The 24,045-nt window shown below is 36.7% G+C and overlaps 2 protein-coding genes and 1 long non-coding RNA gene across 3 annotated transcripts; all 3 read right to left on the minus strand.

Annotated features, from left to right (window-relative positions):
• Positions 1-7,185: 7,185 nt before the first annotated feature.
• On the minus strand, positions 7,186-9,841 carry LOC137193374 (uncharacterized). The gene is made up of 5 exons (XM_067604622.1): positions 9,783-9,841; positions 9,222-9,626; positions 8,214-8,351; positions 7,939-7,994; positions 7,186-7,783 (listed from the first exon to the last, which is right to left on the minus strand). Exons 1-5 carry the CDS (start codon positions 9,817-9,819, stop codon positions 7,721-7,723), a joined length of 699 nt encoding a protein of 232 aa, XP_067460723.1. The 5' UTR covers positions 9,820-9,841; the 3' UTR covers positions 7,186-7,720.
• A 1,694-nt stretch (positions 9,842-11,535) lies between these two features.
• On the minus strand, positions 11,536-15,521 carry LOC137193375 (uncharacterized). Its single transcript, XR_010930793.1, has 4 exons — positions 15,281-15,521; positions 13,878-14,024; positions 13,593-13,651; positions 11,536-13,087 (listed from the first exon to the last, which is right to left on the minus strand). It is a non-coding gene; the product is annotated as an uncharacterized lncRNA (long non-coding RNA).
• Positions 15,522-20,780: 5,259 nt separating this feature from the next.
• Positions 20,781-23,426, minus strand: LOC137193376 (uncharacterized). Its single transcript, XM_067604623.1, has 5 exons — positions 23,353-23,426; positions 22,798-23,205; positions 21,929-22,075; positions 21,624-21,682; positions 20,781-21,116 (listed from the first exon to the last, which is right to left on the minus strand). Exons 1-5 carry the CDS (start codon positions 23,387-23,389, stop codon positions 20,997-20,999), a joined length of 771 nt encoding a protein of 256 aa, XP_067460724.1. The 5' UTR covers positions 23,390-23,426; the 3' UTR covers positions 20,781-20,996.
• Positions 23,427-24,045: the final 619 nt, after the last annotated feature.

A 24,045-nucleotide genomic window follows, 5' to 3' on the forward strand; every position in this document is an offset into this window, starting at 1 on the left:
GTCGTTGTTGTTATGATTGTTGTTATTCTGTCCCCCCCTTTCCCTCTTTCTTTCTCTCTCTCAACCCAACTTGTCAAAGCAGATGGCTGCCCACCAAGAGCCGGGTTCTGCTTGAGGTTTCTACCCATTAAAGGGGAGTTTTTCCTTACTGCTGTCGCCAAGTGCTTGCTCATGGGGGAATTGTTGGGTCTCTGTAAATTAAAGAGTACGGTCTTGACCTGCTCTGTGTGAAAAGTGCCCTGAGATGACTTTTGTTGTGATTTGGCGCTATATAAATAAAAATTGATTGATTGATAATATAATACTGCATTAAAACCATGGTTGCGCTATACTACTTGAACTGTGCATGGTGCTGAAATTAAGCCTAATAATACTACCAGAAATTAAAGTTTAATATTTTAATTGTAACACAGTTTTAATTCCACAACTTTAGTCTATGAGACCATGCAAAGTTTGTTCTTCAGAAACAAAAATGGTTGTCAGTCGAACAGAAATGGTGTGTTGATACCATCCCCCCACCCCACCCCCAGATTCAGTCCTTAACAATGTTATAAATCAATTATATTCTTAAATGAATAAAGAAAACATATAGACCTGGATTTCCGCTGCACCAGTTAAAAGCCTCCCATTGAAAATTTCTATAAAACTGTCCCATGGTTAAACTTACCCCTGGCATAGACCATACAATGATATTTTAGACAGTTGTGTATTTATAACTATGTTGCAACTGTTTGGTTAAGTCTCTACCCTGTTTCAACATGACAATGAACTAATGAAATAAGTGATATCCATAAAGAAAAGGTTTTGTGAGTTGGGTCTGGAGAAACATGAGTGGCCTACACAGATTCCTGACCTCACCCCCTTCCAACATCTTTGAATTAATTCTGATGCAGACTAATGCTGTTATAAGGGTAGAGGCAGTCAATGCAGCATATTAATGTCCATGGTGTTGGGGTGAGATGTTCAACAGTCTCACATTGTAATAATCAAGTGCGAAGTCAAGACCAGAATACTTACTTAATAGGATTTGTGTTGTTATGGAGCCATATCTGTAAATCTTTTGAGGAGTAATTTTGTCCTCACCCTCCAACTTGGTCTGGGCAGGGTGATGTTGTCTCCTGGTCTGACTGTAACCTCCAATGCTGATCCAGAAATCTAATCATGACTGCAGGAAACAACTCCTGGAATACAAAACCAAATTGAAATATGACCGTGTAACACAGATGCAAATGTCACCAAAAGTACTGAAAGCTACTGCTCAATACAACACTGATATTAACATCTATTGATTGTCCAAATAGAATCACTGAAATATGTTTAAAAAGTTTACCAAAAATTACCTAGGAGGACAACCAGAAAAATAAGCAGCCCCTCCATGTGTGTTGATTGCCTGGTGTTGAAAGACAATGAGACAAGTCTCACTCACAGATGTCGTCACTTGCACAAACTTTTCCTTTAAGGAACATGTAAGTAGTGATTGGTGAGTAGAATGGAACATTTTCTAATGTTGTTGTTTTCTGTGGGTGTGATGCTATGTGATGGTCATGATGTGAAGATACAACAAGATTTTTTCAGATAAGTACAATCATGACTGAATCCCTACAGTATACAGACAGAGCGTATAGTACAAAAAGAGTATTTTGTCTGGGCTATGTATGAGGTTAGGTACAGTATGAGATAAACCATGTTTGTACAATGTAGAGCAGCATTTGAGAGTCTGACAGAGGGCTTCACAGACATATAGTCCACTGTTACAGTAATGCACAGTAATGGTGTTGTAAATGTAAATTGTTACTTTAATGTCACTCCTCCATTAGTTGCCAGGTGCAACAAGACAACAGTAAGTTAGCAGCTGTCACAAACAGTAGGACAAGAGGGAGCGTCAGTCTTGTTATCAGGGATAATAACATGCATATTTTCCAAATAAACATTATAAGACTAAGAGGGCAAAGCCAAGTTTGCACCGGGCAATGGGTTGGTGTCAATAGAGAAATGGCCCACTAGAGGGAGGAAGTTTGCTGTAGCATTAAATTGATCAAATATATTATAAAGTCTGATGAAAATGTCTTTGGGAAGAAAATACTAATGGTGAAATACTGATTTTACAAAAAGAAACCAGGGATATTTTCTTCCTTGACTTGCACCCTTGTGTTCACTTTTGCGTAATCACCTCAGAGGGTATCTGCCTGAGGAGGTGAGATGATGAAATGCCTCTTATGTCAAAGCTCCATGGTCACAACAACCAGATTACATAATTATTTTCAATTGGACATAAAACGATTTACCACTGATACAATATGTTTAGAGCTGCAACAATTAGCCGATTAATTGATTAGTTGACTACTACTAAATTAATTGCCAACTATTTAGATAATCAATCAATAATCAATTAATCGTTTTGAGTCATTTTTTATGAAAAAAAGTAAAAATTCCCTGATTCCAGCTTCTCAAATGTGAATATTTTCTGGTTTATTTAGTCTTCTATGATAATAAACTGAATATCTTTGGGTTGTGGACTGTTGGTCAGAACAAAATAAGACATTTGAGGATGTCTTCTCAGACTTTGGGAAACAATGATCACTATTTGTCACCATTTTTGGGCATCTTATGGACTAATCAACTATCAGTCAATTGACAGATTAGTCGATAGTGAAAATAATTGTTAGTTGCAGTCGTAAATGTGTATGTGTGTGTGTGCATGCACGTAAAAAATGTGATCTGCTTGGCAACCACTGATGCTCTGTTGTTTAAACAAAAACCTGTTAACCACATATGCACTGTTTAGTGTGAGAAAGAGGTTTGTGGCTGAATGAAAACAAAACAGGCCTTTGATCAATTCAATGAGGTTTGCTCTGACTGAGAGCTTTAAAATATTTTACTTTAAAGTACATACATCTTTTGTAACAACATATTAATGTTATTCTTGTCTATTATTCTTCATGTCTATTCTCTATTAATCTATATTGTTAATGAGAATTACTTGTGCAGATATCTTGTGTTTATATCTTTTGTGTAAAGGGATTGAGCTAAGATTGAGTACATGTCTGCTAGTTTGTTGAATAAATGGCTGGGCATGGATTTAGTTTGGTCTCCTCAATAAATGGATTTATTTTGACTTTATAATTTAGATACCACAGAATCATTTAGCAAGATTGTCTTTGGGGTAATATCCTTTCTGGTGGCCTTTTACTTTTAGAAGAGTTTCAGCACAGTCGCACCTGGAGCTACTGTGTATGGCTGTATCTTCAGTATTACATCACTGCCATAAGTATTTGTGTATAAAACTACAAATTGCATCTTTTTGCAAACAAATCACTCTCTGTATGTGCACACAGAGTGTGTGCATGTGTCAACTGAGCAGATGATGTCATTCTCTCTTGACATGATATAAACTCAGAAATACAACGTACTGTACTATAAAGTGTAGTTGAGGTGGCTGCAGAGCTTCTATGTTTTACTGTAGATACACATGATTCAATTCAAGTTTTCATTGAGACAGTGGAGATTTGTACCACATGAACAATTTCTAAGAGTTTTTACAGTAAGCTAATATTAAGCATGTTTAAATTAATTATTTAAACATGTGATTACATTATATTGTCTGTGGTTTTAATAGGTGTGTTCAAGTGTCTTTTCAGTTCTAGCACAATGAACACAGTGAAACCAGGCACCAACACCTTCAAAAGGACACTAAGTTGCGGCTTCAGTCCATCTGCATGTTGAGCTCTGCTTTCATATGAGGGCTGTTTGTCAGTGTGGGTTTCCTGTAAGCCTAACTGATCACAAGGACTATATGATGGTTAAGGTTAACTCAGACAGAGGACTTCACAGACATATAGTCCACTGTTACAGCAATGCACTGTAATGGTGTTGTAAATGAAAATTGTAACTTTAATGTCACTCTTCCGTTAGTTGCCATGTTGAAAGGTCAAACGAGACAACAGTAAGCTAGCAGCAGAGGGAGTGTCAGTCAGGGATAATAGCATGCATATTTTTTCCAAATGCACATTATAAGACTAAGAAGGTAAAGCCAATTTTGCACCAGGCAATGGGTTGGTGTCAATAGAGAAATGGCCCACTCAAGGGAGGAAGTTTGTGGTAGCATTAAATTGATCAAATTTATTATAAAGTCTGATGAAAATGTCTTTGGGAAGAAAATACTAATGGTGAAAAATTGATTTTACAATAAGAAACCAGGGTTGTTTTCTTCCTTGACTTGCACCCTTGTGTTCACTTTTGCATAATCACCTCAGAGGGTATCTACATGAAGAGGTGAGATGATGAAATGCCTCTTATGTAAACGGTCCATGGTCACAACAACCAGATTGCTTATTTATTTTCAATTGGACATTTGTAAGTTTTTACAGTAAGATAATATTAAGCATGTTTAAATGAATTATTTAAACATGTGATTACACTACATTGTCTGAGGTTTTATATGCTGTGTTCAAGTGTTTTTTCAGTTTCTACTCTTGCACAATGACCACAGTGAAAACATGCACCAACACCTTCAACAGGACATTAAATTGCGGCTACAGTCCATCTGCATGTTGAGCTCTGCTGTCGTATGAGGGCTGTTTGTCAGTATGGGTAGGAAACCCCAGGCTTACAGGAAGTAAGCCTCACTGATCATAAGGACTATATGATGGTTGAGGTTAACGTTCTTATCAACTCTTTGTTGATGTAACTTGTAACTTCTTTGAAACTGGGTTGCAGGGTCAGTCTGTAATATACAGAAGTTGTACAGAAACATTCATCCTGACGTTTCTGTACAGGTGATTATTTTTAAATTTGTGTTGGGCAGAAGAAAAAAACTAATGTAATGTTATGGTAAAGTCTAGGTTTTTATTAATCTTATAATTGTGATGAAATATTAAGTAAAATGGTTTCATTGTGTTCAAGTTGTGCCAGTGAGTCAGCATGCACACTACCAAGGTCTTGCACACAAATGAAAATAACATCATTTTAACAAGAGAACCTTAAGGATAGATATTGTAGTCATCAAGGATTTATAGTAAAGTAACACACTGAACTGAGAAGAAGGACTGAGTGAGTACACAGCAATGAATAAATACATTGCAGTCTTAAAGTGTTTCTACTGATACATCTTTGCATGACTATCAGTTAAAAAAAAACTCCTTATTTATCTTATATTGGCCCTTTATGAAGCCCATGAGTTCAGCCTCTGTCTGAAACAGCCTGTTTTAGCTTCTTTTTAAGGCGCCCCTTCTGATGAGCCCACTGTGTTCTGACTAGTTAGCTCCCGGAAGCTGCCCGGCAGACTTCCACCATCTCAAGAGTCTACGTAAATAAACAATAGTTGGCAAATTTTGCTTCTTTTTCTGGGACAATGCAAACTACCCATGGAACAACCTTAGCAACGAAGGCTACAGAGCAGATGACCATTTGTGGGCATGCGCAAACAATCTGATGTCATCATGAGAGGGAAGTAGAGGTAACACTACAAATGGAGCCTTCAGAGCAGGCTGAAGCCCTGGATTTTGACTTGAAGGCAGCATTTTTTACACACTTTCAGCTCAAGTTTTGGAACTTTGATCATGTTTAACATAAATATCCACCATCATAACAGTATGACAAAAAATCACAAAAACCATTAAGAAGTATTTGTTGACCACACATAAATTCAGGCCTGATTTCCGTTATGATCTAAGCTGGCAAATAGTACACTTGGTACACAATCAACCCTGCCTTGTTAATGGATCTTGTATATAAAGGCTAAACTGAGCCAATGGAATCATTATAAAGTTTTGTTGTTTTTTTTTTGTTTTTTTTTAGCATATATTTGTTTATGAATTTAAATACACAATTATAATTTGCATTAAAAAAACAAAAGAAAATGTCATTTGCACATTATAATTCTATTTCATTATTCTGTCTTTACATGAACAAAAGCAAAATTCATTTTAAAAAGGCTTTTTGAAATTTTACATTTTATTATACTGTATCGCTGCTCATCATATTCTATCCCACGAGTAAATACTTTAATGTTTACACTTGATAAACATGATGCAGCAAATTTTTGTATATACATAATGATATATGTGCAATATACTGTAGTATATATATAAAAGATCATTCTTACAGTAAGTGTACATTAATGAACATTTCCCTGATGTATAATGGTCATTTAGTGAAATAGTAAAATTTGCTGGTATGGAACCCCCACACTGAGTCTCCCTCCTCCTGGTCTTCAGTACATCCTCCCAGACCAGCCTAAGAGACGACATCTTCCTTCTACCTTCACCCACATTCATTCATCTATCCTCAACATTCAATACCTCCTGAATTCCATTAAACCTTTAAACGGCATATTGTTGTGGCATGGTTCTTGCTAGTGAAATGTAGTTAACTTGTTACCTTAGGTTCAGGAGCAGAACCACGCCTCAACCACACCTCTAATCACCTGCCAAGCCTACTTATACTGGGTCAACCCATCCTACCCTGTTTGTCTCAGATTTATCGACCCACCCTCCATTTCCCTTCCCTTCATCCTTTTATCCTGCTACCTCATCCCTCCCTCTGCTCATCCCTACCCTCATCATCCCTTTATCCCCTCATCCCTTCATCCTCCTCTCCCTCTTTCCCCCCATCCCTTCCTATTCAATCCAGTGCATACTTCTCCCACATCTCATCCTAGGCACTGTCTGGGGGCCAGTGATCATCTTGAGTGGAAATATGAGTCTCCCTCCGCCTGGTCTTCAGTACATCCTCCCAGACCAGCCTAACAGACAACATCTTCCTTCTACCTTCACCCACATTCATTCATCTATCCTCAACATTCAATACCTCCTGAATTCCATGAAACCTTTAAATGGCATATTGTTGTGGTGTGGTTCTTGCTAGTGAAAGACATACAGTGGTGCATTTTGAGGCTGTACACTGTATATAAATATTCATGAATATTTTTTGTGTTAAGAAAAGTTCTATACACAAATATTATTATTATTATTATTAAATTCTTCTGAGGATAAGTGCTCTTAAATATGTCAATCCTAAATGTCTCTGAAAGACATTATTGAATGTTTGAGAATGTTTCCCCCACATCCAGCATATCCTTAATGCAACTCTTTACTTGGTAATAAGATGGCTTCATAATATAACTGTAGATGTATCAAAACAAAGAGAGCTAAGACACCAACAGAAAAGTCAGAAGTCACATTTGACATATTTGACAGCAGCAGAAAAGTGTTTTATTAACTTTGATAACATGGTATTTTTACTAGCACACAGCTTTTTAAGTAAAAAACAACAAAACAAAACAAGTCAGCAAGCAAGCGCTGTTTTAAAATGAATTGAGAGAGAGGTTGTTATGAGGCTGATTATCAGCCTCATGACTTCATCAATCATGTACTCACAGCTGCACACACGCATACAATAACTGGCTGGAAAAGCAAGAGGAAATAACAACTTAAAGGTTCTTAATGTAGAATTGTGAAGACTGACTGGAAGTGAGAGATGATTTGCTGAAACACGGTGCAAAACACAATGTTAGAAATCTTTTATGTAATTATGAGAAGTGTAAGCTAGGGAAAAGACATCACCTGCGCAAGCACCAGGATGTTGACTACAGCTCATTTATCAGCCATGGGTTGTAAGAATCAGTTTCTGATTCTTACAAGTAGAACCTTTAAACTGTGCACTTTGACTAAATTCCCCCCTTTTTTGGAATAAAACAGTGTTTGTTTTGTCCATCTTCTGCCTACTGGTGGGTTTGTCCATGCTGAGCCTGGAACACAACTCGTGTTAAACACAAATCTTCATCCTGAGAAACAAATTGACATTTGTCATTTAGACTCTTTATTATGTGGCTTCTATTGTTACAGTATTATGTTCCTGTGCATGTCTGATAGGTGCTGTTACAGTGTGGCATGAATCATCCAACAAGTCTTCTAAATTAAATGTCAAAGTACGTCATACCTGATTCCCTCTTGTTTGACCTCTGGTGTTTAGTATTTTCTGATGAACGTCTTTATCTGCAGAAATAAATACAACAGGATCACACTGCATAGCATGCAAATGCACACCTTTCACAAAAAATAACACATTACCCCCCTTAAATGACTAAATACAGGATTAATTATGATTTATTTGAGAAAAAAAGAATTTTACAACACGTAAAGAGATTCATCTATTAGGGGAATAATATGAGGGAACAACGATTAAGTAAACAATTTTCAGGTTAGAATAGGTACCTGTTTTGTGATTAAGATGATAAACCAAAATAAAAGAGAAGAGCGAAGAGAAAACAGTGAAGGCTGGAGTCAACATCACTACCCAGGACACAGCAGGCACAACAGACACAACAGGGCATGAACTGGAGTCACTGGAGTCTGCATAGAATGTGTAGAATGGGTTAAAACTGATCAACAATACTTGTCCTGGCTATTTTGCATTGGATACAACTTTAACAACAGTTAATCATTAAATTTCACATTTTCAAATAGAGTTTGTTGAATTTAGGATTGGGATAATTCACTAGCTTCATCAATATAAGTAAGCAAGTATGTTTTATTTTTAATTTTCCCTCACAAGTATGTCAGTGTATATAGTTGCCAAGGAATAAATAATAATAATAGGAAAAGGAATAATAGTTCCAGGAATAAATTCATGCCAATTTTAAGACAAGGCTGTTGGTTTTTAATGGAATTGCAGGAACTTGTTGGAAACTGAGGTTTACATTGCCAGTGACACCGTAAAAATCAGACTCATGAGTTTCTCATTTGCTCTGTTTTTATCTGTTTGCTTGCAAGCGGAGTACGGCATTAGCAGAAATGTTTGTGTATGCTATTCTTCTGCATTACAAATCTAAATATACATACATTTTTCAGCAGATCAAACAGCAAGACAACTTGAATGCAAACAGTATACTTTCAGTTTGACATTGCTAATGTTCCTGGTTTAAACACAAAGGTATGAACACAATGGCACCACATGTATAAATTATATTGCTCTTAAAAATGCACATTAATATAAGAGCACATTGTTCTTTTGGGTGATTTGATCAGTTAGTCAAATTGTTATATTTGCTGCATATATACATACAGTATACATGCAAAAATACACAGTTTTGGTCTTGTGAAGTTTTTCCATTTTACAACATTTTAAACAATGTGTGTGATTCCAACTTTGTGACAACAGTCTCTATTCTGTTTCAAGACAGATAATTCGCACATATAGAGAAGTCAGATGACACTACTTACTGACTGTGATCCTTGTGGCATTTCCATAACTGTAAACCTTTCTGAGAGAAATTGTTGTCTTATCCTCCACCATGTTCCGTTCAGTTCCACAGTAGTAGAGGCCCTCATCTGAATCAGTGATGTTCATGATCAGCAGGTCATAGGATCGAAAGGATTGGTTCTTCAGCAAATGAAAATGAGGGAATGGATTCAGAATTTCTTTAGAGTCTCTGGGGACCACACCTCCCTCATATTTTGTTCTCAGAACAAGAGAAGGCTGGTTCATATGAGAACAGTTCCTGAACCACACTATGAATACTCCAGGTGATGTTTTACAGTCACAGTACAGAGTGATGTTGTCTCCTGGTCTGACTGTAACCTCCAACGCTGATCCAGAGATCCCATCATGACTGCAGGAAACAACTCCTGGAGTATAAATACAATCACAAAAACAAGTTGAAATGTGACCAGCGTTTCACATCACAATAAGCGCAGGTTACTGCTACAAATACTGAGAATGTAGGGATGAATCCATTATCAGAATATAATTATATTCATTTAATTTTCAAGAGGTTTACTTACCTGTGACAATGAGCAGAAAAATATGCAGCCTGTCCATGACTGATGATGATCTGGCATGGAAAGACAATGAAACTGGTCTCGTGACCTGTGCAGACTTTTCCATTAAAGGAAATGTACGTTGTGATTGGCTAGTCAAACAACACATTTTCTTCTGTGGGTGTTTTCTATTGGTGTGACATTACATGATGGTCTAGATGTAGAATAAGATTAAACAAGATATCTTCAAAAGATTTGGCAGCATACTTTTCTGAGATACTGACTGAAGAAGTACAGTTCACAGTGTAAATGTACTGTATTGATTTTAGGCTGTAAATTGTCAGTGTATTGTCAATTATTGTGATTGAACAACAAAACAGAATAAGGTTAGAAGCTATTGTAGAAAATGGGACAATAGGGAGTGCCAGTCTTATTATCAGACATAATCACATGATTTGTATATTAGCTTTCACATGTCTACCATGAAAATAGTCCACAAAAAGGAGCAAAATCAACATTTTGTGCACAACAATATTAAATTGATCATATCTAGTGAGAATCCCTGCAAATTAAAATGTTTTTAAGTTATTTTGGGGTAATGTTACAGGAGTTGTAAAATACTAATACTGTTGTACTTCGACCCTGAAAAGGTCTAATGTCAAAGCTCTATGATCATAACTTGCACTAACCACAAGACTCATTCTTTTTAAGTGGGACATAAACAGTTTCCTGCCTGTGTTTGTGTGCATATATAAGGTGCGATGTACTCGGCAACCACTGATGCTCAAATGATGTAAAAAAAACAAAACAAAAACCACTATATTCACCATGTATACACTTTTCAGTATGAGGATGGGGTTTGAGCCTGAATGAGAACAAAACTGCCTTTCATAAAAGAAATGTGCTCTATGGATGAGATGTGCATGTTTTCATGTCTTTCTGGTGGTTTAATTTGCTGAATAAATTGCTTGGCATAGAATTTTCTGGAATAAATTAATTTTTTTCCACTGTATGAAAGGCTGGTCAGAACAAGCGGCAACCACCACAACTTGAGATTGAAGGTCAATGCCACCAACGGCCGCTAGATGCTGGCTCCAAAAAATCTTTCTTTTAGTCAGTGCAGATCAGTACCATGTGAACACTTCATAAACATTTTTACAGTAAACTTATATAAAACATGTTTTAATTGATCTCATCAATTTCAATTAAATTTTAGTAAATATTCAAAGTCAAGAACAAGTAAACCTTCAAACAAAATTAAAAACAAGAAAAAAAACACAGTAAGGACGTGCATCAACACCTTCAGCAGACCACTATTTTGCAGCTTTAGTCCATCTGCATGTTGCGGTCTGCTGTAGCATGAGGGGCTGTTTGCCAGTGTGGGTTTCCTGTCAGCCTTGCTGACTTCAGGGGCTACATGGTGGTTAGGTTAACTTCACTGTTAACCCTTTATTGTCTGGTAACATCTTTGAAACTGGATGGCAAAACAGTTTGTAATAAATATGAAGGAAGAAGTATCCATGGAACACATTCATTACTTTGAGTTTTACTCTCTAAGCTGAATCATCTCCAACATTACAAAAACTTGGAACTGTATAAAACAGGGAGTCGGGGGATGATGGCTAAATAAAAACAGGAAATTAGCTGAAGACATGTTGTGACACAGACAAGCAGTCATCGCTGCCATTTTTAATGTAACAGATCGATTACAATAAAAAAAAAACTTGAAGCAAATTGTAATCACCAACAATAAACAGGCTTTTCATCTTAAGTTTTTGTAAAGCTGATTAAGTGGTGAAGAAAAACACACAAGATGCATCTGCTCTGTTATAAATTTATATGAAGAAAAGAACAGCAACAAACCCATATATAACGTGATTAATGTCACTAACAGTGTGGAAAGCTCTAACGATGTCAAAACAAATATAAATTATCAACAAAAAACAAAGAAAATCACAACAGCAAGAATTACAGTGAAATGTTTTACTCTGTCTACAATGTGATATGATAAAAATACATTGAGCTTTTTCACTTCAGGGCATAACAACGGCTACATATAATCAAAGTGAGGATACAATAAATGTGACCAGTTAGGAGAGGAGGGAGATACATTTTGCCACTGTGCAGTGACGATGCTACCTAATAGTGGGCCTCGATCCAAAAGGAGCCAATCAATTATTATTGTTACTATTGTTATTGTTACTATTATAGTATTGTTATAGTCTTCTTTCTCTCTCAACACAACTGGTCAAAGCAGATGGCTGCCCACCTGGACCTGGCTTTTGCTTGAGGTTTCTTCCTGTTAAAGGGGAGTTTTTCCTTACGGCTGTTGCCAAGTGCTTGCTCATGGGGGAATTGTTGGGTCACTGTAAATTAAAGAGTATGGTCTAGACCTGCTCTACGTGAAAAGTGCTCTGAGATGACTTTTGTTGTGATTTGGCGCTATATAAATAAAATTGAATTGAATTGAATAGAATCAAGTGCGGTAGCTGGTGAACCAATCACCTCTTCGTCCCAGTACACACATATTTACATACATGCACACACTCCTGTCGCATGTCAAGTTAATAGTCACACTGATGGAGAGAACAGACTTCTAAAAACAAAATATGAGCGTGGTCATAACAGCAGGGTTCAGAGAATATTAACACTTCTTATCTCGCGCCCACAAACGTCTGTCTGTTCTGTAGCCTTTGTTGCTAAGGTTGTTCCATGGGTTGTTCGCATTGTCAAATTGCATAATTTGAATCAGATTCAGGCTCTAACATGTACGCATTTGAGAAGTTTCCATTTCAAGTAAAGAAAGAGTAAAAGAAATGAAATCCAACTCCTGTTTATGTAATCTCTGGAACCGCTGGAAGTCTGTCGAGCTTCCAGAAGCTAACCAACACACAGTGGGCTCATCAGGAGCGTTTCAGAAAAAGGCTGAACTGAAGGGCTACATAAAGTTGATTGATGAAAATTGTTGATTGGATGGTGGAGAAAAAAATGAAATATTTTTAGAATCCTGAGTAAGCCTTTTGATACTATTGTTTCATATTTACTTACAGTTAATAAAAGAAAAAGAAAATAAATTCCTCTGTTTCAGCAGGTGTCAGAAAAAACTGTGTGTGTTTGAAGTTTGCTATATTGCTCAACTTTACTACAGTGTAAATGACACAATGGCTTATGAATACCTCTTCTCATTTATTTCTAACTTGTTAGGTCCTTCACACTCTAGAAGTATTGATGGCAGAATATGTGCTGAAGTCAGAACTCTGGATTTTCTTCTTCTTTGGTCTCTGTGATGCTTAATGAATTTCCAGTGCAGCATAACACACATCTTCATCCTGAGATTTGACAATTGTTATTTAGAATCATGAACATGTACTATACAGATGTACTACTTTGATTTTCTATAATTCACTATTAAATACATTGGAGCGAGAATCAGGGATCAGTGTTGTTAGTGTAAAACATCACATACTGTACGTGAAAAAATGGAAAGATCTGTGTAGTGAAGAATAAATTGAAACATGCAAACCAATAAACATTTATCATTGTCAATATTTTAACTTACAATATTTTAATAGCAGGAAAAGCACACGTCTTTCTCAATGTATTAATTAATAAATAGTAATAATTGCTCCATCATATATAACTGTGCCAGTGAGTCAGTATGAACAATATCAAGGTCCCACCATTGAAACACCAAATGAAATCCGGCCATTATTAATGTAATTAGATAACATGTTTTATCTGAGACAGGATTTATACCTGTGTGACAAGTGAAAATGTTGGTCATGAGAAAGTCACATACATTTGAAAAGTGATTCAATTCATAATGTAAATTACCAGATTCTCTGTTGTTCCTCTGGTGTCAGGTCTTTGTTGGTCCACTTGAGGTTTTTTAGCTGCAGACATGAATATAGCATCATTACACCATGAAAACCAACCTCACAAAATACCTTAAAGAATATTAATTATTGTATCTAAAGCCAGTTATGTGGTTAAAAACAAGGTTTTCTCTGGATAACAAGTTAAGCTATAAACTTTTAAAGAACTAGTCATCAAAGTAATCTAATGAACTGAGGATAGAAAGACCAAGTGGATAAAAGTGACATACTGTACAGTAGGTACCTGTTTTCTGGCTGAGCTGATAAACCAAAAGAGAGAAGAGGAGAGAGGAGAGAACAGCCAGAGATGGACAGAGAGAGAGCAGCAGCGTCCAGCACACACCACAGTCTTGTTGGTGGGTTGAGGTTTGGTAATCTGGCTCACTGGAGTCTGAATCAAACACAAACGAGTGAGTGAATGTTTGTGATTCCAGTGTTATAGATACATAATGGAAATAAAGACATGTTTATGTTTTTTGTTTCCTGTATAAAACCTATCCACACACATACACACACTGAGGCTGAGGAACACCATTCTTCAAAAAGATATTCCCTCATTTGATGTTTAGATGATGGTGGTGGAGAGTGCTGTCTAACACGTCAGTCCAAAATCTCCCATAGGTTTCAATTGGGTTGAGATCTGGTGACTGTGAAGGCCATAGCATATGATTCACATCATTTTCATACTCATCAAACCATTCAGTGACCCCTCATGCCCTGTGAATTGGGGCATTGTCATTCTGGAAGAGACCACTCTCATCAGGATAGAAATATTTCATCATAGGATAAAGGTGATCACTCAGAACAACTTTGTATTGATTTGCAGTGATCCTTCCCTCTAAGGGGACAAGTGGACCCAAACCATGTCAGCAAAATGCCCCCCACAGCATAACAGAGCCACCAGATCCCCTCACAGAGGGGGTTAAGCTTTCAGAGCTGTACCGGGTTTTCCTTTAATTTGTCACCTGTCTGTTTTATATGCAATATTCTTTGTTGTATTTAGCATCATGATGGTTTACCTGCTCCATCCCTAATTAAAGTGCACACATTTGTAGAAACAAAATCATACATGACTTTTTCAACTTTGGCCCAGATTCAGAATTGCCTTTAAGCTACAGAAACAATCAGAATCACATCTACAATCTATTTCTACATAATTATCTACAATAATTTGGCTGATGTCTTTATTTATGATTTATTAGGCTTGCAAATGTCAACAGTAAATGCAATGTGAAACTTTCTCCCCCTTCTAGCCTGTTTTCTGTGAATGGAAAATTATCTCAAAAGTCACTCAGCATGAAAATAAACATAGAAAATATTGGGTTTACATTTATCATGACTCATAACACTTCAGATCCAAGAGGTCTCTGATTTGGCAGGAATCCTTTGTAACAATGAAACAGCATTTCCTTCCAGATCGGCAGTTGTTTTACTCTGGATTCAACCTCATGACCAGGTAATGATGATGCAGTTAATATATTCTGTATGTGCATTGTGACATCATGAAGGCTCAGCTACGTTTTATTTTTCAAATATCCACATTAATGTAAGCCCACAATTTCTTCTTGTGTGGTGATTAGTTGATCAAATTTAAATTTACTGTGTAGATAATTCACACATATAGAGAAGTCAGATGAGACTACTTACTGACTACGATCCTTGTGACATTTCCATAAGTGTAAACATCTCTTTGATAAATTGTTGTCTTATCCTCCAGCTTGGTCTGTTCAGTTCCACAGTAGTAGAGGCCCTCATCTGAATCAGTGATGTTCATGATCAGCAGGTCGTAGGAGTCAGAGGATTTGTTCTCCACCAAATGAAAACGAGGGAATGGATTCAGAAAGTTTGAATAGTCTTTGTCTGTTGTGTCTATGTGCTTAAATTTTGTTCTCAGAACAAGAGAAGGCTGGTTCACATGAGAACAGTTCCTGTACCACACTATGAATACTCCAGATGATCTTTTGCAGTCACAGTACAGAGTGATGTTGTTTCCTGGTCTGACTGTAACCTCCAACACTGATCCAGAGATCCCATCATGACTGCAGGAAACAACTCCTGGAATACAAACACAACAATTAAAGCAGGTTGAAATGTTACAGTGCAACATTTCACATTATAAAAGATGCAGGTTACTGATGAGTTAATTCTCAAAATGGTACCAATTGTAATGTAATCTTCAAAATGTAATATCAAAATAATTACCTAAGAGAACAACTAGAAAAAGATGCCGCCCGTCCATGTGTGATGATGACCTGTAGCTGACAGGCAGCGACACTGTTCTTACTCACTGATGTCACGACCAACGCACACTTTTCCATTAAAGGAAATGTAAGTCATGATTGGCTAGTCTAATGGAACATCTTCTTCTGTGGTTGTTTTCTATTGGTGCAATGGTAAGTGTTGGTTTTTTGCATTGATGTTAAGATTAAAAAGATTGTTTCAGAAGACACTTGAAGAAAAGTACCTGATAAAAACAACCACACTGCAAATTCCAACTGAGGAGCCAATACAGAAGTGCATTTTATACTTATGAATATACTGATGTACAGAGACAACGAATAGACCTTCTAATTAAGCAAAGGTATAAAAACATGAGGACACAGATATATAGTGCACTGTACAGCAGTAGTATTGTTAGACTCTAAATGGTCAATTTGTTGTCACTGTTACTCCAACAGGGATGTGATCCACTAGAGGGAGTGAAACACTATTGTCTGCTTATGTTTGCATTAAATTGATAATATCAAGCTAAAAGGCAGTAAAAGTCTTTAGGAAGAATGTTTTGGGGTAATGTCACAGTAGATGTAAATACTACTGTTTTTTACTGACTTTATTGTGTTTAAAAGTTTGAACTCCTCTTTAATGAAAAACATCTGGACCCTTGATGAAACCTTTTTAACTGCATGGATCAGAAACCACTATTTGGACATGAGCTACATGGTCATAACTTACAACAACTAACAACAAACAACTTACTCATTCTGAACTAATACAGTGCATACCTCTGTTTGTGCTCAAGTACACGCTGCTCACCTTTGTGTCGGTGTGCACGTAAGGTGTGATCTGCTCAGCAACCTGCTCTGTTGTTTAAAAATCACTCTGCTCACCACATACAGGATACACTGTGAAGAGTGAAACAGAGGTTTATGTCTTCATGAGATCAAAACATGTCTGTTGTGTTTCTGGCTGAGAGCATTTAGATTTTTTCATGTTCAAGTGCATTGTCACATGTTTTATTTTGCTCAATAATTTCTTATTTTGGGTGAGAATCTGTGGAATTCTTCTCATCATTTTGTGCCTCCAGGGATTTGGATTTTCTGGTCAAAACTAATAGAACAATATATTTATTTGTTTTAATATAAAGTTGCAGCAACTGTAGTAAATTAAGAATGAAGATAATATAAAATTTAGAATCAAGATGACCCCTTGTCATCTAGTTTAGAGTGATGTGGACAACATGGGGTCAAACCTCCTCTGGCGCCTTTTTTTTTTGACTCAATACTTTACATTTCCACTAGAGGTCAGGAGAGTTTCACATGCAGCTAATGTGATTAATTGTGTGTAAAAAGTGCGGAAAATGTCACTGATCTCAGGAAGTTATGTTGTGGTCACTCTGTGACATAGTCAGAAATACACTGTACATCTAAATGTAGCTGTGGTGGCTGCAGAGCTGCTACATTCTGGCTTTGTTGTATAGTATCTGCCTTAACAACACTCAGTGGAGATTTACTGTATACCATTGTAATGTGATGTAATGTAATGATCAAGAGGAAAAAAACAAAACAGACCAGAAGCTTCTCTGTCATCTGTGGTTTGTGTGTGTGTGATTTGAAGGATGATCTGTGTTCTCAACATCTACACTGAAACGTGCAAAATGAAGCCGTTCAATACCTTCAGCAGGCTGTGGTGGAGACAGATGTCCCCTACAATCAGTTATGCTAGTAACTGTTTAAAGATAACATTTACATCAATAAGAGACAGTTCCCAGGGGAATTTGGAAGGTGATGATCAGTAATGTCACATTTTGATTTTCTGTATGCAATGAGTGAAGGCCGCTAGGCCATGTGTATTGTGAGAAATGTGGAAAATGCCAGATACAATTGATACATGTTAGAGAAGTTTGTGACACCATTTTTTTCTGAGATGAGTCATGTCTGGATTATTACCAAAGTGTCAAGGTCAAGCGAGGTGGAGTTCAGAAATTAAGCTCCACATTAGGAGGGGTTATGAGAGGTATATAATTGAATGTTTTATGATTTTGCATTAGGTTCTTTATCCCAGAAATCAAGGCCTCGGTTTGCTTTGTATTGCTCTTTATGCTCAGTAAACCTATTCACATTGAACTCTACCAGCTACCAGTGTATTTCTTTGAGTCTTTCTCTTATAAGTTTTGAGTTTAATGCTAAGTTGTGGGTGACCTGAAGATTTATTGGCCCATTTGGAGATTTTACCACAACAAGGCCACTAATCTGCAGCCTCAGTCTGTCTGCATGTTGAGCGCTGCCGTCATATGAGGGGCTGTTTGTCATTGTGGGTTTCCTGTAAACCTTACTGATCTTATTGATCTATAAGTTGATGTTTATTTGATATGAGTGTGTCCATGTGGACAATATAACTAGATTTTTTTTTCTGTTAAAAATACATTGGATATACAATGATGTAAATGGAAAGACATGCACTTGGTGGAAAAATATGTTTAATAAATTACGGCAGAGGATTTGGATGAAACCAGCAACATCTCCTGGTCTCATTTGTTCTTTCCTGAATTTCAGGTTATTCACTGTTACATTGGTGCTGCCAGGCGATTCCTGTAACATTTACATTCAAATGAAAGAAGTCTAGTAGCTGTAACACAGCAGATCACTGTTCATACCGTGTTTCCAAATGAAAGACAACTCTGTTTTTTAAACCATATCCACTATCATCACCTAATCTTAACCATGTAGTTATTATTGTATCCACAATAACGAGGGTTTCCTAACCTTAAGACAGTGCTCATTTTAATTTTGTAAGACACAGAAGCGACAAATGATTCTCCCCAATTACTGTTGATAGGAGCAGAAAATAGATCAGAAAATTCTTGTATGTGTCACTCTGAGTCAACAATGTATTTTGGTGTTTAATTTGGAGGACTTACTGGAGACACTATAGGCCATGAGGGTAAACAGTGTTTGACTTTTCCTGTAGCTAAAAATACTTGAGCATCATTCACACCTACAGTAAACAGCAGACCACTTTCTCTTAGTCAGTGCAGATCAATACCATGTGAACACTTCATAAACATTTTTACAGTAAACTTATATAAAACATGTTTTAATTGATCTCTTCAATTTCATCTTAGTGATTATTCAAAGTAAAAACAAACAAATCTACAAACAAACCTGAAACAAGAAAAAAACACAGTAAGGACGTGCACAAACACCTTCAACAGACCACTAAATTGCAGCTTTAGTCTATCTGCATGTTGCAGTTTGCTGTTGCATGAGGGGCTGTTTGTCAGTGTGGGTTTCCTGTCAGCCTTGCTGACTTCATGATGGTTGAGGTTAACTTCACTGTTAACCCTTTATTGTCTGGTAACATCTTTGAAACTGGATGGCAAAACAGTTTGTAATAAATATGAAGGAAGAAGTATCCATGGAACACATTCATTACTTTCAGTTACTCTCTGAGCTGAATCATCTCCAACATTACAAATACTTAGAACTGTATAAAACAGGGAGTCAGAGGCTGATGGCTAGATAAAAACAGGAAATTGACTGAAAACATGTCGTGATACAGACAAGTAGTTGTCGCTGCCATTTGTAATGTAACAGATCGATTACAATTAAAAAAACTTGAAGCAAATTGTAATCAGCAATAACAAACATGCTTTTTATTATACATTTTTGTAAAGTTGATTAATTAAGTGGTGAAGAAAAACACAATATGCATCTGCTCTGTTATAAATCTATATGAAGAACAGCAACAAACCCATATATAATGTGGTAAATGTCACTAACAGTGTGGACAACTCTAACAATATCAAACAATTAGAAACAGTCAACAGAAAATTAAAAGAAAATCACAACAGCAAAATTTACAGTGAAATGTTTTACTCTGTTTACAATGTGATATGATAAAAATACATTGAGCTTTTTCACTTCAGGGCATAACAAAGGCTACATGTAATCAAAGTGAGGATACAATAAATGTAACCAATTAGGAGAGGAGGGAGATACATTTTGCCACTGTGCAGTGATGACGCTACCTTGTATAGTGGGCCGCTATCCTAAAGGAGCCAATCAAGTGGTGAACCAATCACCTCCTTGTCTCAGCACACACTTGTTTAGATACATGTAAACAGGTGTGTGTAAGTATATCTTGAAGATAATGTTAATTATTAATTACATTTTGTGCAGTGAAGATGCTACCTTGTATAGTGGGCCGCTATCCAAAAGTAGTCAAGTGAAGGAGCTGGTGAACCAATCACCTCCTTGTTCCAGCACATGCATGTTTACATTAATGCACATGCCCCTGTCGCACAACAAGTTAATGTTAACACTGACTTCTAAAGACAAAATATGAGCGTGATCATAACAGCAGGGTTCAAAAATCATTAACACTTCTTATCTTGCACCCACAAACGTCTGTCTGTTCTGTAGCCTTTGTTGCTAAGGTTGTTCCATGGGTTGTTCGCATTGTCAAATTGCATAATCTGAATCGGATTTGGGCTCAAACATGTACGGATATACGTATTTGAGAAGTTTCCATTTTGAGTAAAGAAAGAGAAAAATAAATTAAATCTGACTCCTGTTCACATAGCCTCCGTCTGTCGAGCTTCCAGAAGCTAACCAATCAGAACAGAGTGGGCTTATCAGGACGGGGGCCTTAAAGAGACAGGAGCTAAAATGGCCTGTTTCAGACTGAGGGGCTGCATAAAGGGCCAGTACTGATAAATAAAAAGTTTTTTAAACTCTAAATCATGCAAAGATATTCCAGTAGAGCCCCCGAATATAAATATAAACCCGAAAAAATGCATTATACACTACATCGCCTTTAACTATCTGCTTCAGGGGTCAAAGGTCATGTTTTAATTTTTTTACATCAACTGTCTCTGTGACTAAAATCAAAACAAGCTTGAACAGAGAACGGTTGATTGGATGGTGGAGAAAAATTGTTAATTTTTTTGAATATTGAGTAAGCCTTTTGGTGCTATTGTTTCGTATTGGCTTAAAAAAGGAAAAAAAGGAATAAATTCCTCTGTTTCAGCAGGAGTTTGTAGTTGACTATATTGCTCAACTTTTCTACAGTGTGTGAGCTAAATGACACAATGGATTATGAATATCTCTTCTCATTCATTTCTAATGTTAACTTGTTAGGTCCTTCACACCCTAGAAGTATTGATGGCAGAATATGTGCTGAAGTCAGAACTCTGGATTTTCTTCTTCTTTGGTCTCTGTGACGCTTGACGAATTTCCAGTGCAGCATAACACACATCTTCATCCTGAGATTTGACATTTGTTATTTAGAATCATGAACATGTACTATACAGATGTACTACTTTGATTTTGTATAATTCACTATGAAACACATTGGAGTGAGAATCAAGGATCAGTGTTAGTGTAAAACATTACATACTGTAAATGCAAAAATGGAAAGATTTCTGTAGTGAGGGATGAATTGAAACGTGCAAACCAATAAACATTTCTTATTGACGATGTTTTAACTTGTCATAGCAGGAAAAGCACACGTCTTCTCAATGTATTAATGATTATTAATTATTGGGCATTATAAATAATTGCTCCACTATATTTAGCTGTGCCCATGAGTCAGTATGAACAACACCAAGGTCCCACCATTGAAACACCAAATGAAATGGAGCCATTATTCATATAATTAGATAACATATTTTATCTGAGACAGAATTTATACCTGTGTGACAAGTGAAAATGTTGGTCATGAGAAAGTCACATACTTTTGAAAAGTGATTCAAGTTTATACTGTAAATTACCAGATTTCCTGTTGTTCCTCTGGTGTCAGGTCTTTGTTGGTCCACATGAGGTTCTTTAGCTGCAAACATGAATATAGCATCATTACACCATAAAAGTCAACCTCACAAAATACCTTCAAGAATATTAACTATTGTATCTAAAGCCAGTTATGAGGTCAAAAACAAGCTTTTAGATACAAATTTGACAATATTTCTGGATAACAAGTTAAGCTACAAACATTTAAAGAACTAGTCATCAAAGTAATCTAATGAACTGAGGATAGAAGGACCAAGTGGATAAAAGTGACATACTGTACAGTAGGTACCTGTTTTCTGGCTGAGCTGATAAATCAAAAGAGAGAAGAGGAGAGAGGAGAGAACAGCCAGAGATGGACAGAGAGAGAGCAGCAACGTCCAGCACACACCACAGTCTTGTTGGTGGGTTGAGGTTTGGTAATCTGGCTCACTGGAGTCTGAATCAAACACAAACGAGTGAGTGAATGTTTGTGATTCCAATGTTATAGATACATAATGGAAATTTAAACTTGTTCACATGTTTATTATAATTTATGTGAGCGGCAAAAAAAGACACTGCCATTATTATTTGAGCTCTTCACAGTACTCTTGGTGCAGTATTGAGTTTGCCTCCTAGATACACTTTTTCACTTTGGCCCAGATTCAGATTTGCCTTTAGACTAAAGAAACAACCAGATTCACATCTACAATCATTCTAATTTGGCTTCTGTCTTAATTATGATTTATTAGGCTCATAAATGTCAACAGTAAGTGCAACAGGAAACTTTTTCCCCATTTGACCCTGTTATCTGCAAATGGAAAATTATCTCAAAACTCACTATGCAGAAAAATAAAAATAAAATATTGGCTTTACATTTATCATGACTCATAACACTTCAGATCCAAGAGGTCTCTGATTTGGCAGGAATCCTTTGTAACAATGAAACAGCATTTCCTTCCAGATAGGCAGTTGTTTTACTCTGGATTCAACCTCATGACCAGCTAATGATGTTTGTATGTGCACTGTGACATCATGAAGGCTCAGCTACTTCTTATTTTTCAAATGTCCACATTAATGTAAGCCCACATTTTCTTCCTGTGTGGTGATTAGTTGATCAAATGGTTAGATTTACTGTGTAGATAATTCACACATATAGAGAAGTCAGATGAGACTACTTACTGACTACGATCCTTGTGACATTTCCATAAGTGTAAACATCTCTGAGAGAAATTGTTGTCTTATCCTCCACATTGGTCTGTTCAGTTCCACAGTAGTAGAGGCCCTCATCTGAATCAGTGATGTTCATGATCAGCAGGTCGTGGGAGTCAGAGGATTCGTTCTTCACCAAATGAAAACGAGGGAATGGATTCGGAATTTTTGTATAGTCTTTGTCTGTAGCATCTCTTTGCTCAAATTTTGTTCTCAGAACAAGAGAAGGCTGGTTCTCATGAGAACAGTTCCTGTACCACACTATGAATACTCCAGATGATGTTTTGCAGTCACAGTACAGAGTGATGTTGTCTCCTGGTCTGACTGTAACCTCCAACACTGATCCAGAGATCCCATCATGACTGCAGGAAACAACTCCTGGAATACAAACACAACAATTAAAGCAGGTTGAAATGTTACAGTGCAACATTTCACGTTATAAAAGATGCAGGTTACTGATGAGTTAATTCTCAAAATGGGACCAATTGTAATGTAATCTTCAAAATGTAATATCAAAATAATTACCTAAGAGAACAACTAGAAAAACATGCAGCCCGTCCATGTGTGATGATGACCTGTAGCTGACAGGCAGCGACACTGTTCTTACTCACGGATGTCACGACCAACGCACACTTTTCCATTAAAGGAAATGTAAGTCATGATTGGCTAGTTAAATGGAACATCTTCTTCTGTGGTTGTTTTCTATTGGTGCAATGGTAAGTGTTGGTTTTTGCATTGATGTTAAGATTAAAAAGATTGTTTCAGAAGACATTTGAAGAAAAGTACCTGATAAAAACAACCACACTGCAAATTCCAACTGAGGAGACAAAACAGAAGTGCATTTTATACTTATGAATATACTGATGTACAGAGACAACGAATAGACCTTTTAATTAAGCAAAGGTATAAAAACATGAGGACACAGATATATAGTGCACTGTACAGCAGTAGTATTGTTAGACTCTAAATGGTCAATTTGTTGTCACTGTTACTCCAACAGGGATGTGATCCACTAGAGGGAGTGAAACACTATTGTCTGCTTATGTTTGCATTAAATTGATAATATCAAGCTAAAAGGCTGTAAAAGTCTTTAGGAAGAATGTTTTGGGGTAATGTCACAGTAGATGTAAATACTACTGTTTTTTACTGGCTTTATTGTGTTTAAAAGTTTGAACTCCTCTTTAATGAAAAACACCTGGACCCTTGATGAAACCTTTT

Source organism: Thunnus thynnus, chromosome 12 (assembly GCF_963924715.1).
Source record: "Thunnus thynnus chromosome 12, fThuThy2.1, whole genome shotgun sequence".
NCBI classification, from domain to species: domain Eukaryota; kingdom Metazoa; phylum Chordata; class Actinopteri; order Scombriformes; family Scombridae; genus Thunnus; species Thunnus thynnus.

Excerpts from the sequence above, each read along its gene's own strand:
- LOC137193374 (XM_067604622.1), bottom strand. The coding sequence starts at position 9,819 with ATGGACAGGCTGCATATTTTTCTGCTCATTGTCACAG. Across the intron at positions 8,352-9,221 it reads TGCCACAAGGATCACAGTCA|ACTCCAGTGACTCCAGTTCA; the intron begins GTAAGTAGTGTC and ends CATTCTATGCAG. Across the intron at positions 7,784-7,938 it reads GTCAAACAAGAGGGAATCAG|GATGAAGATTTGTGTTTAAC; the intron begins GTATGACGTACT and ends TTTGTTTCTCAG.
- LOC137193376 (XM_067604623.1), bottom strand. The coding sequence starts at position 23,389 with ATGGACGGGCTGCATGTTTTTCTAGTTGTTCTCTTAG. Across the intron at positions 23,206-23,352 it reads TTTTCTAGTTGTTCTCTTAG|GAGTTGTTTCCTGCAGTCAT; the intron begins GTAATTATTTTG and ends TTTGTATTCCAG. Across the intron at positions 21,683-21,928 it reads TCAGCTCAGCCAGAAAACAG|CTAAAGAACCTCATGTGGAC; the intron begins GTACCTACTGTA and ends TCATGTTTGCAG.